We start from the raw sequence: 25,781 nt of genomic DNA, 5'->3' as shown, positions 1-25,781 counted from the left end.
CTATCAGATTTGTATGCCGCCCCTCTCTGCAGACTCGGGGCGGCTCACAGCAATAATAATACAATGTAAACAAATCTAATATTTAAGTTAATTTAAAACCCCAATTTAGAAACCAATCATACATACTAACATACCATGCATAAATTTTATAACCCTAGGGGGAGGGAAAGTTTCAATTCCCCCATGCCTGACGACAGAGGTGGGTTTTAAGGAGCTTACGAAAGGCAAGGAGGGTGGGGGCAACTCTGATATCTGGGGGGAGTGGGTTCCAAAGGGTCAGGGCCGCCACAGAGAAGGCTCTTCCCCTGCATCCCGCCAAACGAGTTGAAGTCCCACAGGCTTAAAGTTGCCAAGGTTGGAGACCCCCTGCGTTAGCGGGGATCTAGTGTTAGAAAAGAAGCTTAGGATTACTCAAGAGTAGGTTGTCCCTGTTACAAAGAAAGGTGAGAAAACTGTGCAAACGTACTGCGCAATCCTGCACAGGGCTTCCTGAAGGTCACTTGGGAAGCCTGAATGGAACCCAGGGCCTTCTGCAACCCAAGAGTTGACCCATTCTGGTCTTTCGCACGCACCCCTCAGCACCCAGGAGAAGAGCAGGCAAAGTACCTGCATTGCGCTGGGAAGGGAGGCTAAGAAGTGGGTCATAGATCTCCTTCCACTGATGGAAACAGAAGTCTGGAAGAGGAACATCTGCTTTGATTGGTGGGAACAATCTCTCTCTCTCTCTCATACACACACAAACACACATACACACACACACACACAGAGAGAGAGAGAGAGAGAGAGAGAGATGTCTTTGTTGATTAATTCTTTTCGTTTTTCATTTTTAAACATCCCAATAATTTAATTCAACACAGTTCTACACCCATTTTCATAGGTTATTACTGCTTCATAATATGATTTATCCAACATACATTTGTTTCGTATGTTTGCAAAACTTCCATATTTCCTTCATTTCACATTGTTTCACCGTTCTTTCTTTCCTCCCCTTTTCCTAGTCCAACCTTATCAACTATTCCATATTTTGTAACATTCCAAATTATTTTGACCTTTAAGTTCAATAGGCAGTCTGTCCATTTCAACACACCTTCATCCCCCTCCCCCTATTAATATATTCTCCGGTGGGGTTTGATTATTTTTTCCCAGAATTGAGCCTATGCTATCCTCTGCTGCCATTATAATATGAAACCTTTAAATATTGTATGTTTCTGGGGGTGGTGTTTCATCATTATGATGGAATCGCCATGCCTTTTGTGCCGGAGCTGAGATTCCTGCACAGCTATAGGGAGAGCTTCATTCGATTCTACCAGATCTGATCGGAAGCAATCTTCTCCATCGGACAAGGGGACATGAGGGGGTCCCGAGATAGCCTTTGCCTGCCTCCTAGGCACCACAGGCTTGGAGCTTTGGAGCCTGGGAAGGGGTGGGCTACGGTCCGGGTGGGGGGGGGCACAGTAGGGTAGCAAAAATGGAGCTCCACAACAGAGCACCCAATTTGCACTGAAAGATGTTGAAAGAGAATTCAGGGCTGTCCTGCATAAGCCTCACCTATAGTATGGTAGTAAAAATTGTGGTCGCCCTTCACTGGATAGGAGCCATTGAAGGGAGGTTTGCTTTAAGCCCTGGGGGTGGCAAATGCCCCCCATACCAATCCTGCTTTACCACCACCCCCACACCCCCCCAATGAATATTCAAAAGCTGCAGTTGCAAGGGAGGGAGGGAGGGAGAGAGAGAGAGAGAGAGAGAGAGAGAGAGAAAGACAGAGAGACAGAGAAAGAGGGAGAGAGAGGGAGAGAGAGAGAGAGAAATGGAGAGAGAGAGAGAGAGATGGAGAGAGAGAGAGATGGAGAGAGAATTGCAAGGTGACCTAAAAAAAAACAACCCACACGCACAATCCCTCCCTCTTCACCCTGGGGATGGGGTGGGAGAAGGGGGCTTCTTTCCCCTGCTGGAGAGACCCAAATGACCCTCTCCTCTGCTTCCCCCTCCTTCCTTCCTTTGATCCTGGGGGGGAGAAAATGGCCTGGGTATTTTCCCAGGCTGCTTTGATCCCCCCCCTCCCGCGCGCGATGGCATCTCCATCCTCCTCCAAGTGCTCCGTGTTGTAATCATACATGTGCTGGCAACAGCGGGAGGAGGGGCAACAACGTTCTCCTTGGTCCCCTGCAGCAAGACTGGAACACTCAGCAATAAAAATTTAAAAAAAAGAAAAAAAGAGGACGCACTGTTGATCCAGCAATGCAGGCATTGTTTCTTCCACCAGGCAGCGGTTGAGGGTCTCCATGGTAAATCTCTCGCTCCCACCTCCTCCTCTTCCTCCTCCTCCCTTCTTTCTTCATTTGTTGCCGCCGCCAGCAGCAGCAGCAGCAGCGGTCGTTCCAAAGTAGGAGCTGCTCCATCCATCCCCTCCTCCTGGCTTTAAGGAGAGAGCCCGCAAACCTTGGGGGGCGAAGGAGGGAGCGCCGCGCAGGAGCAGCAGCCAAGGATGCTCTTAAAGAGGGGCGCATTTGGGAAGCGGACCTGAGGATTACGCAGGGGCTGCCCCACGGCGGAGAGCCATGGGTCGCAGCGGACCCCCTCCGGAGGCAGCACTTGAGCCCTTCCAGCAGGTGGCAAGGCACCCAGCCTCCTTCGCCTTCCTCCGCCCGTCCCCGCCGTCTTCCTCCCGGGGCTCCCCGCTTTAAGATTTTGGCATGGCTGCCCTCTTTCCTCCTCCACGCTCAGGTGCGCGCAGGGCTCTCCAAGGCTGAGCTTGGGGAGGGGTCCGCCCGCCTTCTCTTCCTCCGCCACCCGGACCGTGCGGTCCCTGGATGTCTCCCCCTGCCTCCGGACGGCGCATCCCTTCGTCCCTGGCCTCGGATATTTTGCTTTTAACCCACCCCTGCCGAAGGAGGCTTGTTCTGTAACCGGGGACGGTTCCTTCAACGCGTAATGGCTCACGCGGCGTCGCAGCTGAAGAAGAACCGGGATTTGGAAGTGCCCGAAGAGGAGAACGAGAAAAAGAGGAAGCACAGGAAAAGGTCCAAGGATCGGAAGAAAAAGGTAGCTCGGGGTTGCCTCGGCAAAAATCTTCCCCTTTTTTGGGGTGTGTGTGTGTTATTTTGGGCCTCGCCGCAGCGGGGAAATGTCAAGAGCGCTTTTGATGCAGAGAACTTGGGATGGAGGAGAAGGAGGAGGAGGAAGAGGAAGGCTCCTGCCGCACGAATCCCAGCGGCCGATTAGGTCCCACAGAGTTGGCCTTCTCCGGGTCCCGTCGACCAGACAATGTCGGCTGGCGGGACCCAGGGGAAGAGCCTTCTCTGTGGCGGCCCCGGCCCTCTGGAATCAACTCCCTCCAGAGATTCGAATAGCCCCCTCCCTCCTCGCCTTCCGTAAAATGCTGAAGACTCACCTTTGTCACCAGGCGTGGGGATAATCACCATCTTTCCCCCTTTTTTTATTATGATTAGGTTCAATGGCTGCATAGTTAGGGGTTTTATTATGTTATTAATGCCTTTTAAATGGATTTTTTTTAAATTATTATTATTATTAGATTTGTAATATATTGTATTACTGTTTTGCTGTGAGTCTTCGGAGAGGGGCAGCATACAAATCTAATAAACTATAAACTATAACTATAAGGCTGCGACACCCCCTCCCCTGCAACCCCGACTGGGCCAGGGAAAAAAGGCTTCGAAAGGCAAATGGGGCTCCTTTTGAAGTTTAGGATGGGCTTGGAAGTGCTATGGTGAATCTGGCTCTCTCTGTGTGTGTTTGGGTGTGTTTGTGTATTTGCTCCCGCAGGATTGAAAGGTGACCTGGGTCGAAGCCCAGGGGAGGGATGGGAGTTTTTAACAGGTTCGATTAAATCCCACCATCTGCATAAACCTCGGCCAGAGGAGAGAAGCGAATTTTTGATTGGCCAAGTGTGGTTTGGCCCACACAAGGAATGTGTCTTTGGTGCAGATGCTCTCAGTGTACATAAAAGAAAAGACACATTTGTTGAGAATCATGAGATACAACACTTAAGGAATAGAACAAAACAAAACATAATTCTTTATTGGCCAAGTGTGGTTGGAACGCACAAGGAGCCCATATTTGGTGCAGATGCTCTCACTGTACATAAAACAAAAGATTTATTTGACAATATTTGTACAGTGGTTAATGATTGTCACAGGGGTCAAATAAGACAGAAGGAGGCAGAGGGCAGTGCGGAAGGGGGTGTGCTATTTTAGGGGTTTCCTGGATGCTGAGGTTGGGTTGGAAGGACCGCAATGAAACGCCGCCCCGGTTGGTTTCTGACCTGGGGGAGGGGTTCCTCCTCTTTTGGGAGGAGAGGTTGCGCTTTCTAACTCAACGGCGTTGGCCAACTTTCTTTGGTCACCTTTTCCCTCCCAGTTACGGTGGAGAAGGGATTGCTGAGCCTCGTGGTGGTGGCGACGGTGGGGGAAAAGGACGCTCAGTTGCCCCCTTCCCCTGCCTGGGAAGGTGCCGAACCTGGAGGGCCCTCCCCCTCTTCTTCCACCAGCCTCCTCCCTCCAGGCTTTTGTTTCAAAAGCCCTTTTGTTCCAGGCCCTTTTCTTTAAAGGGCTTCAGTTGCCCTTTAAAGCACGCAAGAGGCCCAGGGGCTCCACCGCTCCAGCGTTTAATGCCTGTGAATTGTCTTTAAAGCGCCCCAGGGACATCCGTGGGGTCCTGGTGCCTTTTGTGAGTTTTGCGTGCGTCCCTTCCTTCGTGGGCTCGGAGCATCCCAGCCTGCTTTGCCTTTAATAAAGGACGGTGATGGCTGTCGGGTTCTTTGGAGGGGGAGGCGCGCTTGGGCTGTGCCAGTAGCTTCTCCTTCCTCCCACCCAAAGCTGCAGAGGGCCCCGGCCTCGTTGGTGTGAACGCACCGCGGAGCTTTCTCCGTGCGCGCAAGAAAAGGCCGCGAGTGGGACATGGCTTGGCTATGGAGGGGGCGGAGGTTTTGCGGTCGGTGGGTCGGGCGCAGCCTGCCGCATGGAAGCCCTGAAGAAGAAGAGGAGGATGCTCGTCCTCTTAAAGGGACAGGCGCGCCTGCTGTCTTAGAAATACTGTATAGAAACGTAGAAGACTGACGGCAGAAAAAGACCTCACGCTCCATCTAGTCTGCCCTTGTACTATTTCCTGTATTTTATCTTAGGATGGATATATGTTTATCCCAGGCATGTTTAAATTCATTGACACAGGATTTACCACCCAGGTCTGCTGGAAGTTTGTTCCAAGCATCTATTTATTTTTTATTTTATTTTATTCATTTGTCCAATACACAAATACATAGGAAGAAAGATAGACATGTGATAATATAAATGAGGGTGAGAGTGAACTTAGAGGAGAGGATATATGAAAGGAAGAGAATATATAAGATAGGTGGAAGAAAGAAAGACAATTGGACAGGGGACGAAAGGCACACCAGTGCACTTATGTACGCCCCTTACTGGCCTCTTAGGAACCTGGAGAGGTCAATCGTGGAGAGTCTAAGGGAGAGGTGTTGGGGGTTAGGGGTTGACACAATTGAGTCCGGTAATGAGTTCCACGCTTCGATAACTCGATTGTTGAAATCATATTTTTAACAGTCAAGTTTGGAGCGGTTCGTATTGAGTTTGAATTTGTTGCATGCTCTTGTGTTGTTGTTGTTGAAGCTGAAGTAGTCATTGACCGGTAGGACGTTGCAGCATATGATCTTGTGGGCAATGCTCAGATCGTGTTTTAGGCGCCGTAGTTCTAGTCTTTCTAGGCCCAGGATTTTTAGTCTATTTTCGTAGGATATTCTGTTTCGAGTGGAGGAGTGAAGGGCTCTTCTGGTGAAATATCTTTGGACATTTTAAAGGGTGTTGATGTCTGAGATGTGGTATGGGTTCCTATTCTTTCAGTAAAATAATATTTTCTTGCTTCTAGTCTTTTCCCCCAACTAACCTCAGATTGTGCCCCCTTGTTCTTGTGTTCACTTTCCTATTAAAAACACTTCCCTCCTGAACCTTATTTAACCTATTTAATATATTTTAATGTTTTGATCATGTCCCCCCACTTTCCCTTCTGTCCTCTAGTTGTTGTTGTTGCTGTTATTATTATTATTATTATTATTATTATTATTATTATTATTATTATTATTATTTTCAAGGGCTCCTGGGCCTTTTGTGCCAAGGGTGGAAATTGGCAGGAGTCAAATATAGCTCTGGATTTATGGTTTGTTCCCGAGTCTTTTCCACTTTGCTCTCCAGCCTCTGCTTTCTGGGGGATGAAAAATAATACCTGGAGCAGGGGATGGAGAAGGAAGAGGGATAGAAAGTCAAAGAAAGTCAACGGGAGAGGAGAAGAGGGAAGGGGAAGGAAGGTTGAGTTGAAAAGATAATGGAAGTTCAGACTGACAGATACTAATTTAGAGTAATGATCTATATTGAAGCCAAAGCAGGGTATTTTGGGTGATTTTTTTTAAAAAAGATTATGCTTTATTTATGGTGATGTAACTCTTTGAGGTATGGAGGAGGAAAATTAAAATCTTTAAAAGGAAAAAAAGAGAGAAAAACTGGAGCCGGTGCCTGGTTTTTAACCCAAGAGTCTTTCCTTCTTCCAAGCAATCGGAGGACTCCAGGATCTTGATGGGATGTTCTGCGTCGGGCTGACCTATATTGTCACATGAATTATTATTATTATTATTTTTATTTATTATTATTTGTTAGGTTTGTATGCCCTCGGGGTGGCTCACAACATAATAATAGTCTGCATTGGTTGCCGATCGGTTTCCGGTCACAATTCAAAGTGTTGGTTATGACCTATAAAGCCCTATAAATGCTGGCTGGGGAATTCTGGGAGTTGAAGTCTGGATATCTTCAAGTTGCCAAGGTTGGGAAACACTGGTATAAGGGCAGACTTGATGGACCATGAGGTCTTTTTCTGCCGTCAATCTTCTATGTTTCTATGTTTCTAGTTCAGCAGTTCAAATCTCACCACCGGCTCAAAGTTGACTCAGCCTTCCATCTTTCACCCAGATTGTTGGGGGCAAAATGCTGATTCTCTAAAGGGCTTAGAGAGGGCTGTAAAAGCACTGTGGAGCGGTATATAAGTCTAAGTGCTATTGCTCCCCTGGGTTCTCTCTGAGCTTGGTATTTTTCTTGCAGATGGTTCATGACCCAAGTGACTCAACAGTTTGGGTAATAAGTTGTCTGCATGAAAGAAAGGAAGGAAGGAAAGGAAGGAAGGAAGGAAGGAAAGGAAAGGAAGGAAAGGAAGGAAGGAAGGAAGGAAAGGAAGGAAGGAAGGAAGGAAGGAAGGAAAGGAAGGAAGGAAGGAAAGAAGGAATGGAAGGAAGGAAAGGAAGGAAAGAAAGAAAGAAAGAAAGAAAGAAAGAAAGAAAGAAAGAAAGAAAGAAAGAAAGAAAGAAAAAGCTCAGAGAGCATCCAAGACCCCTGACCTCAGCCTTTCCCTCCTGGGCAATAACTCTGCAGGAGGGACAGGAACAGTTGGAACAGCACCTATTAGAGTAAGGGTCTCCAACCTTGGCAACTTGGGGAAAAGATTAGAAGTAATGTGAGAAAATATTATTTTACTGAAAGAGTAGTAGATGCATGGAACAAACTTCCGCCAGACGTGGTTGGTAAATCCACAGTAACTGAATTTAAACATGCCTGGGATAAACATATATCCATCCTAAGATAAAATACAAGAAATAGTATAAGGGCAGACTAGATGGACTGTGAGGTCTTTTTCTGCCATCAATCTTCTATGTTACTATGTTTCTATAAGACTTGTGGACTTCAACTCCCAGAATTCCTCAGCCAGCATAGCTTGTTGCCAAAGTTGGAGACCCGTGTATTAGAGATAATTTCCAATGGTTCTGGGTCTTGTTCAGAGATTCATGGTGGTACTAAATGGTTTGAGCAAAACGTTGTCATAGGTTTGTGTTTTGTTTTTTGCTTTTACAAAAAAAAATATTATAAACATACACAAACATAAACAAAACATTATAAAAACATTGGACGATGTGTGGCAGTCCTGTTTCTTATTTTCTATGATGCTCAAAAAAAAATAAAGGGAACACTTAAACAACACAATATAACTCCAAAATGAATCAAACTTCGGTGAAATCAAACTGTCCACTTAGGAAGCAACACTGATCGACAATCAATTCCACATGTCGTTGTGCACATTTAACTTTGTACAGAACAGAATATTCAATGAGAATATTTCATTCATTCAGATCTGGGATGTGTTCTTTGAATGTTCCCTTTATTTTTTTGAGCAGTATATAATGATATTTCTATATTACCATCATTTAATATTTCTAACACTATGTACCGGTACATTTTATTTTACATAGGTCTTACATCGGTATCTCTTTTATTCCTATATTCAACTGATCCTCTTTTCTTTCCATGTTATTTAAGTTGGCTAACTATTTGATTGGTTGTCTTTATTTTATTTTTTGTTTTTCCTTTCTAACCAAAGGTAAAATTTATTCCAGCTTTGGTAGTATTCCGACTCATCTTTATCTTTTATTTCTATTGCTAATTTGTCCATTTCTGCACAGATCCTAATTTTTTCTAATAACTCAGCTTCTGTTGATATGTTTTCACTTTTCCATTGTTGTGCAAAAATTAACCTCGCTTGTTATGTGCAGAATTAAGTAAATTTGACATCCTTCGTATTTTTCACGGCTTATTCCGAGTAAAAATAGTTCCGGGTTTCTTTCAATTTTCTTTTCCAAGAAAATTGTGGTTTGTGTTTTAAGCACAGAGGGGAATGGCAGGTAGAATTCTATGGCATTGAGGAGGATTTATGGCTTCTGGGCCTCCCTTCCTTTTTCACTTGAGCCTCATGGTCAATTATCAGAACAAAGTTCTCAGGAGTTGGAGCACAGATGGCCAAGCAAAAGGCGCATTATGTGAGCCGGATCCTAAATTAAAGGGTGCACAATGCTGCATTGGCTACTTTGGTGATGGACTTTTCCTCTGTAGAGATCGTCCTCAAGTTACAACCACAATTGAACCCAAAACTTAAATCAGACTTTTCTTGAAAAAACCCTCCAGCTGTTAGTTATACGGCTTTAACAGCTGGCATAAATCCATAAAGTTATAAAGCAAAGATAAATGCTTAGTCCTGGATCATATGCTGCGATGTCCTGCCTGTCGGCGACTACTTCAGCTTCAACCACAACAACACAAGAGCACACAACCGATTTAAACTTAATATTAACCGCTCCAAACTTGACTGTAAAAAATATGACTTCAGTAACCGAGTTGTCGAAGCATGGAACTCATTACCGGACTCCATAGTGTCATCCCCAAACCCCCAACACTTTACCCTTAGATTATCCATGGTTGACCTCTCCAGATTCCTAAGAGGTCAGTAAGGGGCGAGTATAAGTGCACTAGAGTGCCTTCCGTCCGCTGTCCTATTGCTCCCCTATACCTTTCTTCTATTCCTATATCTCTTCTTCTATTCTTTCATTGATATGTTCTATTCCTACATCTTCTTTTCTATTCTTTCTTAGATATATTTTACTATGAGTATCTCCTCTATAACCTTCATCATGTATTTTACTATGTGTATATAGATATATACCCACTAAAACCCTCATTGTGTATTGGACAAAATAAATAAATAAATAAAATAAATAAATAGATATCGCAAGAAGCTTACAGAGGTTGGCAAGTTGCCTGGAATCAGTCCAGAAAACACAAGCCAAAACAGATAAGCTGAGCAGAGGTTTTCCAAACAAGAAGCACAAGGTCAAACAAACTAAGTTGCTTGCTGCAGAGTTTTTTCCACCTTAATCATTCCTCCTTAAGTATGCTTGGGGAATGGCCAATTAGCTCCAAGTAGCCCCCAGCCTACTCCCGAGGAAACCTTCTCCTGAGTAACCATTCCTGTCTTTTGGCAGCTCTGCGTACTCGTGCATTAAGAAGAAGTTCCTTCTCTTCTTTCTCATCACTACTGTGAGGTGCTGGAGGTTCCAAAGGCCCTGGCTGAACCTTTGCCTTTGGCACCAAGTCCTCGCCAGCCTCCTCACTGTCTGACTCGGGGGCCAGCTGCACAGACCACTTACACATCACTCATTGGCTTGTCTCAAATGGGATCCGCTACCAGCTGCACTGGATGCTGGTGGGTCACAACACTTGTGGACTTCAGGGTGCAAGGATACTGTGAATTCTTTATCCCCTGGTCAGCAGCCTCTGAGTGGTGACCCTGATGGAAAATCCAGCATTTGGATAGCAAAAAGTCTGGGGTTTTTTTTGTTCTTGGAAGACAAGATTTGACATTAGCTGTTGGAGCAACAAGGAAAATATTGGTAGAACTTAACAGAGTAAAAAAATGAAATAGCATTCATTTCTTTTCCCCATTTCTTTCTTTGCTTTCTTTGGAAGTTTGTTCCGTCTGTTGTTGTTTGCTGATTAGATCTTGGGAGAAGTTAGGAAAATTTTGCAACAAGTTTTGAATAATGATTATGGAGAAATATGTTTTCCCCCTTTATTTTTGTTCTCAAGTTGGTTGGTTGGTCTGAAATGATTCTATTATGTAGTTTACATCTATGTTTGGCTCAGTTACATGGATATTTATTTATTTGTTTGTTTGTTTGTTTGTTTGTTTGTTTGTTTATTTACTTACTTACTTACTTACTTACTTACTTACTTACTTACTTACTTACTTACTTACTTAGATTTGTATGCCGCCCCTCTCCAAAGACTCGGGGCGGCTCACAACACGTGGAAACAAATCATAAATAATCTGACAATTTAAAATATTTAAAGATTTAAGAAAGACCCCATATACTAACAGACATACAGACAAACATACCATATATAAATTAACATGCCCAGGGGGAGATGTTTCAGTTCCCCCATGCCTGACGGCAAAGGTGGGTTTTAAGGAGTTTACGGAAGGCAGGAAGAGTAGGGGCAGTTCTAATCTCCGGGGGGAGTTGGTTCCAGAGGACCGGTGCCGCCACAGAGAAGGCTCTTCCCCTGGGGCCCGCCAACCGACATTGTTTAGTTGATGGGACCCGGAGAAGGCCCACTCTGTGGGACCTAATCGGTCGCTGGGATTCGTATGTTAGATACCTTTTTAAATTTTTTAAAATTGAATATATACATTAAAAACAGGGTACAGAAAAGCAAAGGGAATATATATAATGTACATTCTAGCAATTATAATTTACTTATATAGTACACGTAAGTGGGGAGGGAGAAAAGAAGAAGGGGAGGGGGTTGGGGAAGAGGGGAAAGAGATATGAGGGGAAGAGGGATAGCAAATTGGAGCAAAAGCTGAGTAGTAAGAAGGTAGAGGGCCAGCGTTAGAGCTGGGGCTTCCATGCTTTGCGGCCTGTGGTTTAAACACATAGGTGGTGTAGATTTCCCTAAAGTTTTATCCATATGTTTTTGACGTAATTGCTAGTGCCAACACGTATCAGTTTCTTTGTAGTTCAAAATTTGTGTCAATCGATGTTTACAGTTTGTCGTTTCAATTTGATATTATTATTTGTGTCGTAGATTGCTGGTTTTACAAGTTGTTTTTGTTGGATATTTTTCTTGATGAATAATTTTTAAGTAATTTCTTTTTTTTAACCAATGGTACCATTTGTCCCAGGCTTTATAGAAATCTGTCTCATCCTTGTTTTGCAATTCCATTGTTAGCTTGGACATTTCTGCACATTCCATTATTTTAATCAAAAGGGATAGAAAGGTTGGGTTTTTTTTCCTGTTTCCAGAATTGTGCATATAGAATCCTTGCGGCTGTAATAATATGAATTATAATATATCTGTTTTCTTTATTAAAGTTTTGTCTTATGATTCCTAATAAAAATAGTTTGGGTTTTGCATGGATGATCTGGGAGGTGATTTGTTCTAGCATAATTTTGATTTTATACCAATATTTTTGGGTGGTTAGATACCTTTTTATTTTCTTCATTTCATTAACATACGTTTTGCTTCAAGGTTTACCGTATTTTTCAGAGTATAAGACCAACCTTATTTTGAGGGGAGGAAAACAAGGAAAAAAAGTCTCCGCCTCCAGCAATTCACCCAACAGCAACCCGCAAAGATGATACACGCTGTTTGCTGTGTATTTCTGTGCATAAGTGCCTGACCCATAGAAATAGCAAAGAATTGGAGAAATGTACATTATGGAATAATATTAATGCCAGAAGGTTTTCTTAAATGTAGTAACACTAGCTCCTCCCAATTATTTAAATAGATCTACTCCAAACATGACTAAGTCAAGGTTTAACTAAGCTATCTTATCTTAATACTAATACAGTGGTACCTCTACTTACGAGCTTAATTCGTTCCGTGACCAGGTTCTTAAGTAAATAAGTTTGTAAGAAGAAACAATTTTTCCCATAGGAATCAATGTAAAAGCAAATAATGCGTGCGATTGGGGAAACCACAGGGAGGGTGGAGGCCCTATTTCCTCCCAAGGAGATTCCTAGAGAGGCCCCATAGAGGCTTCTCCCCACCTTTTACGGCCCTGCTTCCTCCCAGGAGATTCCTAGAGAGGGCCCACGGAAGATTCTCCCTGCCTTTTCCAGCCCTGTTTCCTCCTAGGAAATTCTTATAGAGGCCCCACAGAGGCTTCTCCCTGCCTTTTCCGGCCCTATTTCATCCCAAGAGATTCCTAGAGAGGCCCCACGGAGGCTTCTCCCTGCCTTTTCCGGTTACAGTTTCGGAGGCTCGGGTTTGTAAGTGGAAAATGGTTCTTGAGAAGAGGCCAAAAAAAATCTTGAACACCCGGTTCTTATCTAGAAAGGTTCATAAGTAGAGGTGTTTTTAGGTAGAGGTACCACTGTACTTAATTTATTCTTCATTCCTGTCACCCATCCCCTCCCACTTATGCCTGTATGACTGTAACTTGTTGCTTGTATCCTAAGATTTTTATTAATATTGATTGTTTCTTCATTGCTTATTTGACCCCTATGACAATCATTAAGTGTTGTACCTTATGATTCTTGACAAATGTATCTTTTTCTTTTATGTACACTGAGAGCATTTGCACCAAAGAAAAATACCTTGTTTGTCCAATAATACTTAATCAATAAAGAATTCTATTCTATTCTAATACTAAAACAGGACTTTTTAGATTATACTTTTACAGATTTTTAAAATTGATGTGGTTTTCTGGAAGTATTCTCTGCTATTTAATAGATGATACAATAGCACTGGGTCTCTTCAAAGCAAGCATTTATTTTTAAAAGCGTCTTCATTTTTTACATTGTCTAGAACAATAATAAAGCAGCCTTTAAAAAATAAGCCTAATAATTTGAATGTTCTATAGGTATTTATAGTTATTGACTTACCGCCTTGCAAGCAAAAAACAAACAGCCAGTTTCAGCCTTTGCCTCTCCCTGCAGCTTTAGTTTCACTTTCATTTTAGCAATACTTTAATCGATCATCTGAGTGTTGGGAGGCAGATATGCAGACTCTGCTGCTGTTTGCTGCAAGGAGGTAAATTGCTGGCAGGCGGAGACCAAAGAGGTGGGGTGGATGGATGGGGCTACATTCTATGTATAAGACGCACCCAAGTTTTCATCCGCTTTTGGTAGGGTAAAAAGGTGTGTCTTATACTCTGAAAAACATGGTATTTATATGTTACAATATCTTCCTATTTTCATTTGAATTTATGTTCTATGAACATAGAAACATAGAAACATAGAAGACTGACGGCAGAAAAAGACCTCACGGTCCATCTAGTCTGCCCTTATACTATTTCCTGTACTTCATCTTACAATGGATCAAAGTTTATCCCAGGCATGTTTAAATTCAGTTACTGTGGATTTAACAACCACGTCTCCTGGAAGTTTGTTCTAAGGATCTACTACTCTTTCAGTGAAATAATATTTTCTCACGTTGCTTTTGATCTTTCCCCCAACTAACTTCAGATTGTGTCCCCTTGTTCTTGTGTTCACTTTCCTATTAAAAACACTTCCCTCCTGAACCTTATTTAACCCTTTAACATATTTAAATGTTTCGATCATGTCCCCCCTTTTCCTTCTGTCCTCCAGACTATACAGATGGAGTTCATTAAGTCTTTCCTGATACATTTTATGCTTAAGACCTTCCACCATTCTTGTAGCCCGTCTTTGGACCCGTTCAATGTTGTCAATATCTTTTTGTAGGTGAGGTCTCCAGAACTGAACACAGTATTCCAAATGTGGTCTCACCAGCGCTCGATATAAGGGGATCACAATCTCCCTCTTCCTGCTTGTTATACCTTGAAGGATCTTCAATTAATCTAGGATATATATTCTTTGAGAGGTTTACTGTCTTAATTACAACTACCTTTTAGAATCTTTTCCCCCTCTTTGGGAACCATAATTACGAATTTATTTTCATTTCAGTCACTGATTGGAATAAGCATTCTTAAAACTTACTTCCTTCTTGACTATTTTCTTACTTCGTTAAAATCTTGGGTAATTGTTGGAACCCTGGTCTTTGGAGGATCAGTCTTAATGTCTGCATTCAATTCCACACGAGACATTAGAAAATGCTGGCATGATTATTTTTACCCAATTTAATCTACCAACAACTTGTATAATGGAATAAGATGAGTTTAAAAATAGGCAGCAAATCTATTTTCAGTATAAAGCCTTGTAGGATATTTTGGCCAATTCAGTTCTCCTTAAAGAGGGTTTTTTAAATTTATTTTTATTTTTTTGGTTGATTTAAACTATGCATTTGATTTCAGAGTGCTTCTTGGCAGCTGAAATAAACATTTCCTGCTTGGAATACTTGATCTTCATGCTGTTACTAGTCCCAAAGTTCTAAATTTGTCAGCTGTTTTAGAAAGACTGGGTTGTGACTCCAAAGCTTGTAATTCATTTCTGTGAGAAGTTGGAGGAACTGTTGAGTTTATACTCATTGTTTATGTAACCTTTGGAATCACAAGGAACAACCACTGAAATGTGAAATTAATTTTATTTCCCTAAACCTTAAAAGAAAGTAAATGCAACAAGTCCTTTTTTAAAACCTTAAAAATAAACCTTAAAAACCAACTAGTTGCACTTGCCACATTTTGAGTTTTGGACTTTAGAAGTTGGAATATGGATTAATTAATTCAGGCATGATTTTATTGTTACCACATTTGGAGTTGAAATGCACTGGATTGTTATCCTTAAATTAATCCTGAAGGTCAATTGTTTTCCCCAAAAAATAAGACCCCCGTCTTACATTTTTTTGAACCCTGAAATAAGCGCTTGCCTTACTGCAGTGGACTCAAAAGCCCGATTGGGCTTATTATCAGGGGATGTCTTGTTTTGGGGGAAACAGAGTAGGTCTTTCTTGGTTATATTGTCAGTACAGTGGTACCTCTACCTAAGAATGCCTCTACTAATGAACTTTTCTAGATAAGAACTGGGTGTTCAAGATTTTTTTGCCTCTTCTCAAGAACCATTTTCCATTTATAAACATGACCCTCCGAAACTGTAACCAGAAAAAGCAGGGAGAAGCCTCCGTGGGGCCTCTCTTAAGAATCTCCTGGGAGGAAGCAGGGCCGGAAAAAGGTGAGGAGAAGCCTCCGTGGGGCCTCTCTAGGAATCTCCTGTGAGGAAACAGGGCCTCCACCCTCCCTGTGGTTTCCCCAATCGCACGCATTATTTGCTTTTACATTGCTTTTACAAAAAATGACTTCTTTTTACAAACTTTTCTATTTAAGAACCTTTTCAATTAGAATATTAGTTTGATTTAAAGATTTAAGATTTTATCCTTTTTTCTGTATTAAAAATTGACTTCAAGAAAAGAGGGGTAATTGTAACCCCTATTATGTGTTTAAATGTTTGTAAGTTTGTATGTCTTTTTACTGAAAATCAATAAAGTTTTTTTGGGGAAAAAAAGAACCTGGTCACGGAACGAATTAAGTTCGTAAGTAGAGGTACCACTGTATTTGATCTTTCACCAGGAACTGGTAGGGTGCCTGTAATGTGCAATGGCCAACACAATTCGGCCCCTAAGAGAAAACCGTGCACCTGGTTTGTTTCACATGAATTATTTATATAACTTGTCTTCAATTTTGAATCCGTTTTCATTTTTGGGACAGAGGGGTAATTGATACAGATGTAAGAATGCAGTTTCGTCAGTTGAACACAATGTAATACTTTTGTCTAACGGAAAGGATGCAGAGAACATTTTGAGTGCGGTTAGTACTCTATGGTGGGGAGAGAAAAGAAGGGGGCACAGCATCTGATACACAGACAGCTTTCCAGGAATAATATATCCGAAGGAAAAGAAAAAATTGAAAGTAGAGTGTAAGCTACTAGGGAAATATCTTGCATTATTTCTTTTGACCGCCCTTGAATACGTTAATGGATACATTAATGAAGATGAAATGTTGGGGCACATTGTGGTCGTGTTCTTCACCCTCCATCTTTGAGGGTCTTCTCTAGGAGATCCCCTGGGATGAGACTCAGAAGATGCAAGACTTTTCATTGGTGGCCCCTGGATCGATGTGGCTCTCCACGGTGGGACAAAGGCCCCACCTTCACTCTCTTTCTACTTTAGGCAGAAACACGTTCATCCTCCCCGAGGGGTTATTATAGCATTCAACGATAATGCTGCCCACCGTGCTATTCCTGCTGTTTTAATACTCTGTTTTATTGCTTATCCTTGTTCATTTTATCTTGCCTATTATATAAAATATTTACACATAGCTTTGATGCCAGCTGTTCTGAATTACTGTTTAATCACTTTGAATTTCGTTGCAAGCCATCTTGAAATATTTCCTGGGCAAGCAATATATAAAATGTTTTAAGCAGAGAAAAACAATGGTATATTTCTAGCGGTGAAATCTCTGCTTACCATTTGGAAGTGCACGCTTTGCAATTTTTCACCCCTACTCGGTTTGTGCGTGCATGCTTTTTCACCCTCTGCGCATGTGTCGAACGCTTTGCGCACACGGAGAGTGTTAAAAAACAGTGGCATCCATGCGGATGGGCGAAGTCTTGCATTGCCGCAGCTACTGGTTCTCCAAACTGCCGGCACCCACTGCTACCAGTATGCCCAAACTGGGCTGAACTGGTAGCATTTCACCCCTGTACCTGTCTCTCCATGATCCTACTCAGGGACCGCCTTCTGCCACACAAATCCCAGCGGCCAGTTAGGTCCCACAAAGTGGGTCTTCTCCGGGTCCCGTCAACTAAACAATGCCGCTTGGCGGGACCCAGGGGAAGAGCCTTCTCTGTGGTGGCCCCGGCCCTCTGGAACCAACTCCCCCCAGAGATTAGAATTGCCCCCACCCTCCTTGCCTTTCGTAAGCTACTTAAAACCCACCTCTGCCGTCAGGTATGGGGGAATTAAGATTTCTTCTCCCCCTAGGCCGTTACAATTGTATGCATGGTATGTCTGTATGTATGTTTGGTTTTGTATATTAAGGGGTTTTTAATTCGCTTTTGGTATTGGATTATTATTGTATACTGTTTATGATTGCTGTTAGTCGCCCCAGGTTTTCGGATCTTTGTGGACTTCTCAAATGAGAGTGTAAAAATGTCTGTCTTTGGGTGCATCTCAGTGCTTTTTCAGCCATAGAGGTGATGTTCCAATGAAGGTGGGAAAATGGATCGCAAATCATCTGTTCAACCTGGTACTTATCTCAGAGAGCTCTTTTAAACAGGAAGACTGGTAAAGACTACAGTGGTACCTCTACCTAAAAACGCCTCTACTTATGAACTTTTCTAGATAAGAACCGGGTGTTCAAGATTTTTTTGCCTCTTCTCAAGAACCATTTTCCACTTACAAACCTGAGTCTCTGAAACTGTAACCGGAAAAGTCAGGGAGAAGCCTCTGTGTGCCCTCTCTAGGAATCTCCTGAGAGGAAACAGGGCCGGAAAAGGCGGGGAGAAGCCTCTGTGGGCCCTCTCTAGGAATCTCCTGAGAGGAAACAGGGCCGGAAAAGGCGGGGAGAAGCCTCTGTGGGGCCTCTCTAGGAATCTCCTGAGAGGAAACAGGGCCGGAAAAGGCGGGGAGAAGCCTCTGTGGGCCCTCTCTAGGAATCTCCTGAGAGGAAACAGGGCCGGAAAAGGCGGGGAGAAGCCTCTGTGGGGCCTCTCTAGGAATCTCCTGAGAGGAAACAGGGCCGGAAAAGGCGGGGAGAAGCCTCTGTGGGCCCTCTCTAAGAATCTCCTGAGAGGAAACAGGGCCGGAAAAGGCGGGGAGAAGCCTCTGTGGGGCCTCTCTAGGAATCTCCTGGGAGGAAACAAGGCCAGAAAAGGCGGGGAGAAGCCTCCGTGGGGCCTCTCTAGGAATCTCCTGGGAGGAAACAGGGCCAGAATAGGCAGGGAGAAGCCTCTGTGGGACTTCTCTAGGAATCTCCTGGGAGGAAACAGGGCCGGTAAAGGCAGGGAGAACCTCCGTGGGGCCCCTCTAGGAATCTCCTGGGAGGAAACGGGGCCGGAAAAGGCGGGGAGAAGCCTCTGTGGGGCCTCTCTAGGAATCTCCTGGGAGGAAACAGGGCCAGAAAAGGCAGGGAGAAGCCTCTGTGGGGCCTCTCTAGGAATCTCTTGGGAGGAAACAGGGCCGGAAAAGGCGGGGAGAAGCTTCTGTGGGGCCTCTCTAGGAATCGTCTGAGAGGAAACAGGGCCGGAAAAGGCAGGGAGAAGCCTCTGTGGGGCCTCTCTAGGAATCTCCTGAGAGGAAACAAGGCCAGAAAAGGCAGGGAGAAGCCTCCGTGGGGCCTCTCTAGGAATCTCCTGGGAGGAAACAGGGCCAGAATAGGCAGGGAGAAGCCTCTGTGGGACTTCTCTAGGAATCTCCTGGGAGGAAACAGGGCCGGAAAAGGCAGGGAGAACCTCCGTGGGGCCCCTCTAGGAATCTCCTGGGAGGAAACGGGGCCGGAAAAGGCAGGGAGAAGCCTCTGTGGGGCCTCTCTAGGAATCTCTTGGGAGGAAACAGGGCCTCCACCCTCCCTGTGGTTTCCGCAATCGCACACACTATTTGATTTTACATTGATTCCTGTGGAAAAAATGCTTCTTCTTACAAACGTTTCTACTTAAGAACCTGGTCATGGAACGAATTAAGTTCATGAGTAGAGGTTCCAGCGTACAGACTTTGTGGCAAGAATTGTATAAATCAGGGCTCTCCAACCTTGGCAACTTTAAGACTTGTGGACTTCAATTCCCATAATTCCTTTGCTGTCTGAAGAATTCTGGAAGTTGAAGTGCACAAGTCTTAAAGTTACCAAGGTTGGAGACCCCTGGTATGAACGGTCAGCAGTAGTCAAGAGGGCAGCTTTTCTGACACTGTCTTCTGCCATCATTCAGCAACTGGGTCTCTTTGTGTGAAATGCATAATAAATATGAAGTCAGACAATGTTCTGCCGGCGTGTCTCAACCCCCAGTAATTACAAGGTACTTAGTCCAGGAAGACACACACCACACGATAAAAGGAAAACCCAAAAGTTTTTATAAAGAGAAAAACAGAAACAGCTCCCTTTTTAAATGTCAAAGGGATTTTCTGGTACACGCAAGGCACAGGTTAAATGCAGTCCAATTACTCACCCAATAACTGGGAAATTGAGTCCAATTCTAAAGTCCAGAGAGTCCACACACACAATCCTGAACAGCAAAACCCACGATCTTGATGAAACAATGAATCAGATAAACTGCCATGAGGCTAAAACCCCAGGCTGCACTTTTATCTGTAGCACTAATTACAGCAGCCCCACCCAACCACAGGTGGCCTGATTTTCTCTTGTAATAATCCTTCAGTTGTTGTCTCCTATGCATCACTCTACGCATGCGTGGATGTGTCATTAATTCTTGTTCAGAATCCAGGGATGATACAGATGACTGATCTCCTCCTGGGCTGTCTGCCAAACTCCCCTCTTCCCTGTCACTCACACTTCCTTGGTCAGAGGAGACTTCGTCGGCAGATTCTACTGGGAGCAAAACAGGCCTGCGGCATGTGGATGTCTCCCCCACATCCACCTCCACATTCCTTGGGGCAGGAGCTGGGCCAGAGCTAACCACAACAGACAATAGAATCTCTCATTTTTAAAAGGGTCTCCAAGACGAACCTTTATTTATGCCTCTCCTCTGCGTTGCCCAGATGATGTAGATTTTGCAAACAAGAAGCGAGATTTAATTTCCCTTGCTCACAAAAATCTCAAATGGGTTGGTTAATTTTGCTGCCAAGGCTCTTATTAAATTGAGAAGTGTTTTTGTGCTGGGAAAGGTAAGATTGGTCATAATTATGCCTTGCTTGGGGACTGCCTGCACGGATTTGAATCTTATTTTGTTTTCTTAATTTAAACAATTTATATAGCCTTCCATCTCACCAAAGTGACTATGGGCGGCTATATAAATGGTCTAAAGATACCCTTCTCCACACAAAGGATTGCAATATGAAATGGTACAGCTTCAGTCAATGTTTGGGAGCTAAATCTAACGTCTTGGCTACCAGGATATCATTTTGAACAATCTTTTATTGCTCCAGCTTTATTGCTTTATTGTATCATCACCTCGAGGCTCGACTACTGTAATGCTCTCTACATGGGGCTACCTTTGAAAAGTGTTCGGAAACTTCAGATCGTGCAGAATGCAGCTGCGAGAGCAATCATGGGCTTCCCTAAATATGCCCATGTCACACCAACACTCCGCAGTCTGCATTGGTTGCCGATCAGTTTCCGGTCACAATTCAAAGTGTTGGTTATGACCTATAAAGCCCTTCATGGCACCGGGCCAGATTATCTCAGGGACCGCCTTCTGCCACACGAATCCCAGCGACCAGTTAGGTCCCACAGAGTAGGCCTTCTCCGGGTCCCGTCAACTAAACAATGTCATTTGGCGGGGCCCAGGGGAAGAGCCTTCTCTGTGGCGGCCCTGACCCTCTGGAACCAACTCCCCCCCAGAGATTAGAACTGCCCCCACCCTCCCTGCCTTTCGTAAGCTCCTCAAAACCCACCTCTGCCGTCAGGCATGGGGGAACTAAGATATTCTTTCCCCCTAGGCCTTTACAATTTATGCATGGTATGTTTGTATGTATGATTGGTTTTATAACAAGGGTTTTTAGCTGTTTTAGTATTGGATTTTTACATTCTGTTTTTATCACTGTTGTTAGCCGCCCTGAGTCCACGGAGAGGTGCGGCATACAAATCAAATCAAACAAATAAACAAACAAATAAATAAACAAACAAATAAATAAACAAATAAATAAACAAATAAATAAACAAAAAATGAAATAAAACGAAATAAAACGAAATAAAATGAAATGAAATAAAATAAAATAAAATAATAAAATAAAATAATAAAATAAAATAAAATAAAATAAAATAAAATAAAATAAAATAAAATAAAATAAAATAAAATAAAATAAAATAAAATAAAATAATAAAATAAAATAAAATAAAATAAAATAAAATAAAATTAGAATTTTATTTTTCACTGTGCCTAAGGAAAAAACCGCCATATTGTTCAAAGAATATGAAGGAGATCTCTAAACCATTAAGGAAACGGTTACAACCAGTGGGAGCTTCTGTCTGGCTTTGTCCTTGAAAAGGAGGAAATATTGAGTTAACAATGGCAGATCACTTCCATGTTATTGCCAAAACACCCCGGTATAGGCGTATGTCCTTGTTGCCAGGAACTGAGCTTCACTGAAGCGTGTTTTATTATTTAATGAAACGTGCCTGTTTCATGATAGAAACACCATACATGAACTGTGAAGCTACAGAACCAGTGACCAGAAAGTTACTGCATATTTCGGAGAATAAGATATAGCCAAGATACATAGCCAAGAAGGCTTCAAGAGTTGTAAACCTAATCCTATGTAGCTTCTGCTCTGGCAATCTCTCACTACTTACCAGAGCTTACAAAAATTTTGCCAGACCCATCCTCAAATACAGCTCATCTGTTTGGAACCCATATCGCATCCCAGACATTAACACCCTTGAAAATCTCCAAAGATACTTCACCAGAAGAGCCCTTCACTCCTCCACTCGAAACAGAATACCCTACAAGACTAGTCTTTCAATCCTGGGCCTAGAAAGCTAAGAACAAAGACGCCTTAAACATGATCTAAATATTGCCCACAAGATCATATGCTGCAACATCCTGCCTGTCAGCGACTACTTCAGCTTCAACCACAACAACACAAGAGCACACAACAGATTTAAACTTAATATTAACCGCTCCAAACTTGACTGTAAAAAATATGACTTCAGTAACCGTGTTGTCGAAGCGTGGAACTCATTACCGGACTCCATAGTGTCATCCCCAAACCCCCAACACTTTACTCTTAGATTATCCACGGTTGATTATCCAGACTCCTAAGAGGTCAGTAAGGGGCGAGTACAAGTGCACTAGAGTGCCTTCCGTCCCCTGTCCTATTGCTCTCCTATATCTCCTATACCTTCCTTCTATTCCTATATCTCTTCTTCTATTGATATGTTTTATTCCTATATCTTCTCTTCTATTCTTTCTTAGATATATTTTACTATGAGTATCTCCTCTAAAACCTTCATCATGTATTTTACTATGTGTATACCCACTGAAACCCTCATTGTGTATTGGACAGAATCAATCAATAAATAAATGCACCTTTTTCCTCCCTGAAAGAGGCTGAAAATTTGGGTTCATCTTATACTCTGAATTTAGCTTTTTCGAAGCTGGCTTTTTCATCCCCAACCAGAGGTTAAAATGATGTGATCACCAGGCTAAGGACGCTAGCCAGATGAATACCTGGTAGGTAGAATCCCCCTCCTTGTTTTCCTCTTCCCAAACCAAGGTGCATCTTACAGCAATAGCATTTAGACTTATATACCGCTTTACAATGCTTTACAGCAGCGGTCCCCAAACTACGGCCCACTGGCCACATGCGGCCCTCTGAGGCCATTTATCCGGCCTGCCAGTGAGTGACAAGAGCACAGGGAAAAGAGAGAGAGAAAGAAAGAAAAGGGAAAGAGAGGGAGGGAAGGAGAAGTGGAGAGGAATGAAGGAGGGAAGGAAGGAAGGAAGAATGAAATGAATGGAGGGACAGAGGAAGGAAGGTCTGTTTTGTGTGGGGTAATTTTTTTTTAATTTTTCTCTCAACATACATTCAAACAACACAGTGTGCCATCTAATTTTCCATGAATAAAATGCAGTATTTTGTTAGTAAGTAATATCAATCATCAAAAAAGTTGCAAAAGTTTTTTTTTCTAATTTTCTTATCCAGTTACATTCATTTTCTTTTAATTAAATTTCCTCCTTAATGTTCCTTCAAAAAGTGCAACACCAATTATATTTCTAACTTATTAACCATTATGCCAAAGTGCTTCCTTCTTTCTTTATACATTTTTCATAAGCCAAGAAAACCTTGTATAGCCAATCAGATGTCAACAAAAGAAAATTAAAAACAAAACATAAACATATATGAATTTCAGACCTTCTCCCCCCTCTAAATAATACATTCCCATTTTGTTTTTTACTTTAAAACAAGGTATGTGCAGTGTGCATAGGGATTTGTTCATAGTTTTTTTTAATAGTCTGGCCCTCCAACAGTCCAAGGGACAGTGAACTGGCCCCCTGTGTAAAAAGTTTGGGGACCCCTGCTTTACAGCCTTCTCTAAGCAGTTTACAAAGACTAAGCCTGTTGCCCCTAACAATCTAGGTCCTCATTTTGCTGACCTTGGAAGGATGGAAGGCTGAGTCAACCTTGAGCCTACTGAGATTCCATCTGCCAAACTGCTGGCAGCCAGGGTACAGCAGAAGTAGCTTGCAGTACTGCACTCTAACCACTGCGCCACCGAGGCTCCGAAAAATATGGTATATCTGTTTAAAGCCCAACAGCCAAGATCACCTTGGGTAGGATTTTTTCTCACTGCAACTTTGCTTGCCATTTGTACCAAGTGAACTTTTCAGTCTCTCTCTCTCTCTCTCGTTTCAATGTTATGCCTTGGTTTGGGTTGAGAAGAAGATCGCTCTCATGGTAGCAGCTAAGACTTCAGCTACGGTTATTCATGGTTTGTTCTGATGGATCTTCCTTCCTGCCAAGGGGCTGATGTACCCTTTTCACCCGTTGGAGCCTGGTGGAATTAAATCTCTCTCTGTTTTTTGCATTTGGGGATCTTTTAAGGGCAAAAACGCCTATCTTCTCAGCCCTCACTCCTTCCCACCACTGCAAGCAGAATTAAAGCAGAGTCTCCCACCCATATGTTGCACGCCCTGCTTTAGGCTCAGAGATTGGAATATGTGCTGCGTGACAGCACAACCGAGTAAATTATTTATGGCATATTACATAAACCCGCTTCTCAGTGCGTTGGGGGATATGGAATTTCGTGTAAGGCAGTTGCAGGGTCCCGCCCATCTCTGTTCAATTAAGTCCTGTGGTTAAGAGCATAGCAATCCTTTCTAAATTTTATTCCAAAAGCTCAGGGTGTTTGTGGAATAGAATGGAATGGGGGGGGGGACCCCCTCAGAGAGGGTTCACAACTTGGGTGTCCTCCTCGATCCACAGCTAACATTGGAACACCATCTTTCGGCTGTGGCGAGGAGGGCGTTTGCCCAGGTTCGCCTGGTGCATCAGTTGCGGCCCTATTTGGACAGGGAGTCATTGCTCACAGTCGCTCATGCCCTTATCACCTCGAGGTTCGATTACTGCAACGCTCTCTACATTGAAAAGTGTTCGGAAACTTCAGATCGTGCAGAATGTGGCCGCGAGAGCCATTGTGGGTCTTCCTAGATTCGCCCATGTTTCTACAACACTCCGTGGCTTGCACTGGCTGCCGATCGGTTTCCGGTCACAATTCAAAGTGTTGGTAATGACCTTTAAAGCCCTTCATGGTATTGGACCAGAACACCTCCAGAACCGCCTTCTACCGCACGAATCCCATTGGCCGATAAGGTCCCACAGAGTTGGCCTTCTCCGGGTCCCGTCGACCAAGCAATGTCGTTTGGCGGGCCCCAGGGGAAGAGCCTTCTCTGTGGCGGCCCCGGCCCTCTGGAATCAACTCCCCCAGAGATTAGAATGGCCCCCACCCTCCTTGTTTTTCGCAAGTTACTCAAGATCCACCTATATCGCCAGGCATGGGGGAACGAAGACATCTCCCCCAGGCTTTCTTATATTTTATGTTTGGTATGTATGTGCTGTATGTTTTTAATTGTTGGGGACTTTTAATGTAATTTTATTATTAGATTTGTTTCATTATTATACTGTTTTTTATTACTGTTGTGAGCTGCCCCGTGTCTTCGGAGAGGGCCGGCATACAAATCTAATAAATAATAATAATAATAATAATAATAATAATAATAATAATAATAATAATAATAATAGAATAGAATAAAAGAGAATAGAATAGAATAGAATTCTTTATTGGCCAAGTGTGATTGGACACAGAAGAAATTTGTCTTTGGCGCATATGCTCTCAAAGTACATAAAAGAAAAAGATACATTTGTCAAGACTCATGTGGTCCACACTTAATGATTGTCATGGGGGTCAAATAAACAATGAAGAAACAATCAAAATGGAAGATGGTGGCCAGTGTGACAATAGGATGAAATCTCAGAATAATTGAAATTGAAATAAGAAGCTGAATTAAAAGCCATCAGAACTGTCAGAAATCGCCGTGAAGTTTGATTTGGAATCATTCAACATCGATAGCTTTAATGTCATTTGTTGTTTGCTGGATCTTTCCACTGTTTCTTTTCCATTGTTGAGGGGTTTTTTTTTTTCCCTTCTCTCCTTACTCTCTGCGTTTCCTTCCTTCATCATTTTTTTAGATAATGATGATGATGATGAGTTCATTTTAAAACAAATTCTTCTCCTTCCTTATTTTTCCTTGAAGTCTCCATGGTTTTTCAGGCATTCCATACTATTCCACCTGCGTTAAA

General features: G+C 43.0%; 1 protein-coding gene across 2 annotated transcripts in view; it reads left to right on the top strand.

Annotated features, from left to right (window-relative positions):
* The window catches only part of ANK3 (ankyrin 3), a 460,069-nt gene that overhangs the window by 130,487 nt on the left and 303,801 nt on the right, over positions 1-25,781 (top strand). The window contains exon 1 of one of the 2 annotated variants that reach the window (XM_070752071.1): positions 2,774-3,042. The exons of the other annotated variant lie outside the window; for it this stretch is intronic. Coding sequence (XP_070608172.1) covers positions 2,932-3,042 — 111 coding nt within the window. The 5' untranslated portion in view covers positions 2,774-2,931. Of the gene's footprint in view, positions 1-2,773; positions 3,043-25,781 lie in introns of those variants that run through there. 2 annotated transcript variants of the gene reach the window in all.

Source organism: Erythrolamprus reginae, chromosome 5 (assembly GCF_031021105.1).
Source record: "Erythrolamprus reginae isolate rEryReg1 chromosome 5, rEryReg1.hap1, whole genome shotgun sequence".
Lineage (NCBI taxonomy): Eukaryota > Metazoa > Chordata > Lepidosauria > Squamata > Dipsadidae > Erythrolamprus > Erythrolamprus reginae.
The sequence above is the reverse complement of the archived record's forward strand: the minus strand, read 5'-3'. Positions and strand labels throughout refer to the sequence as shown.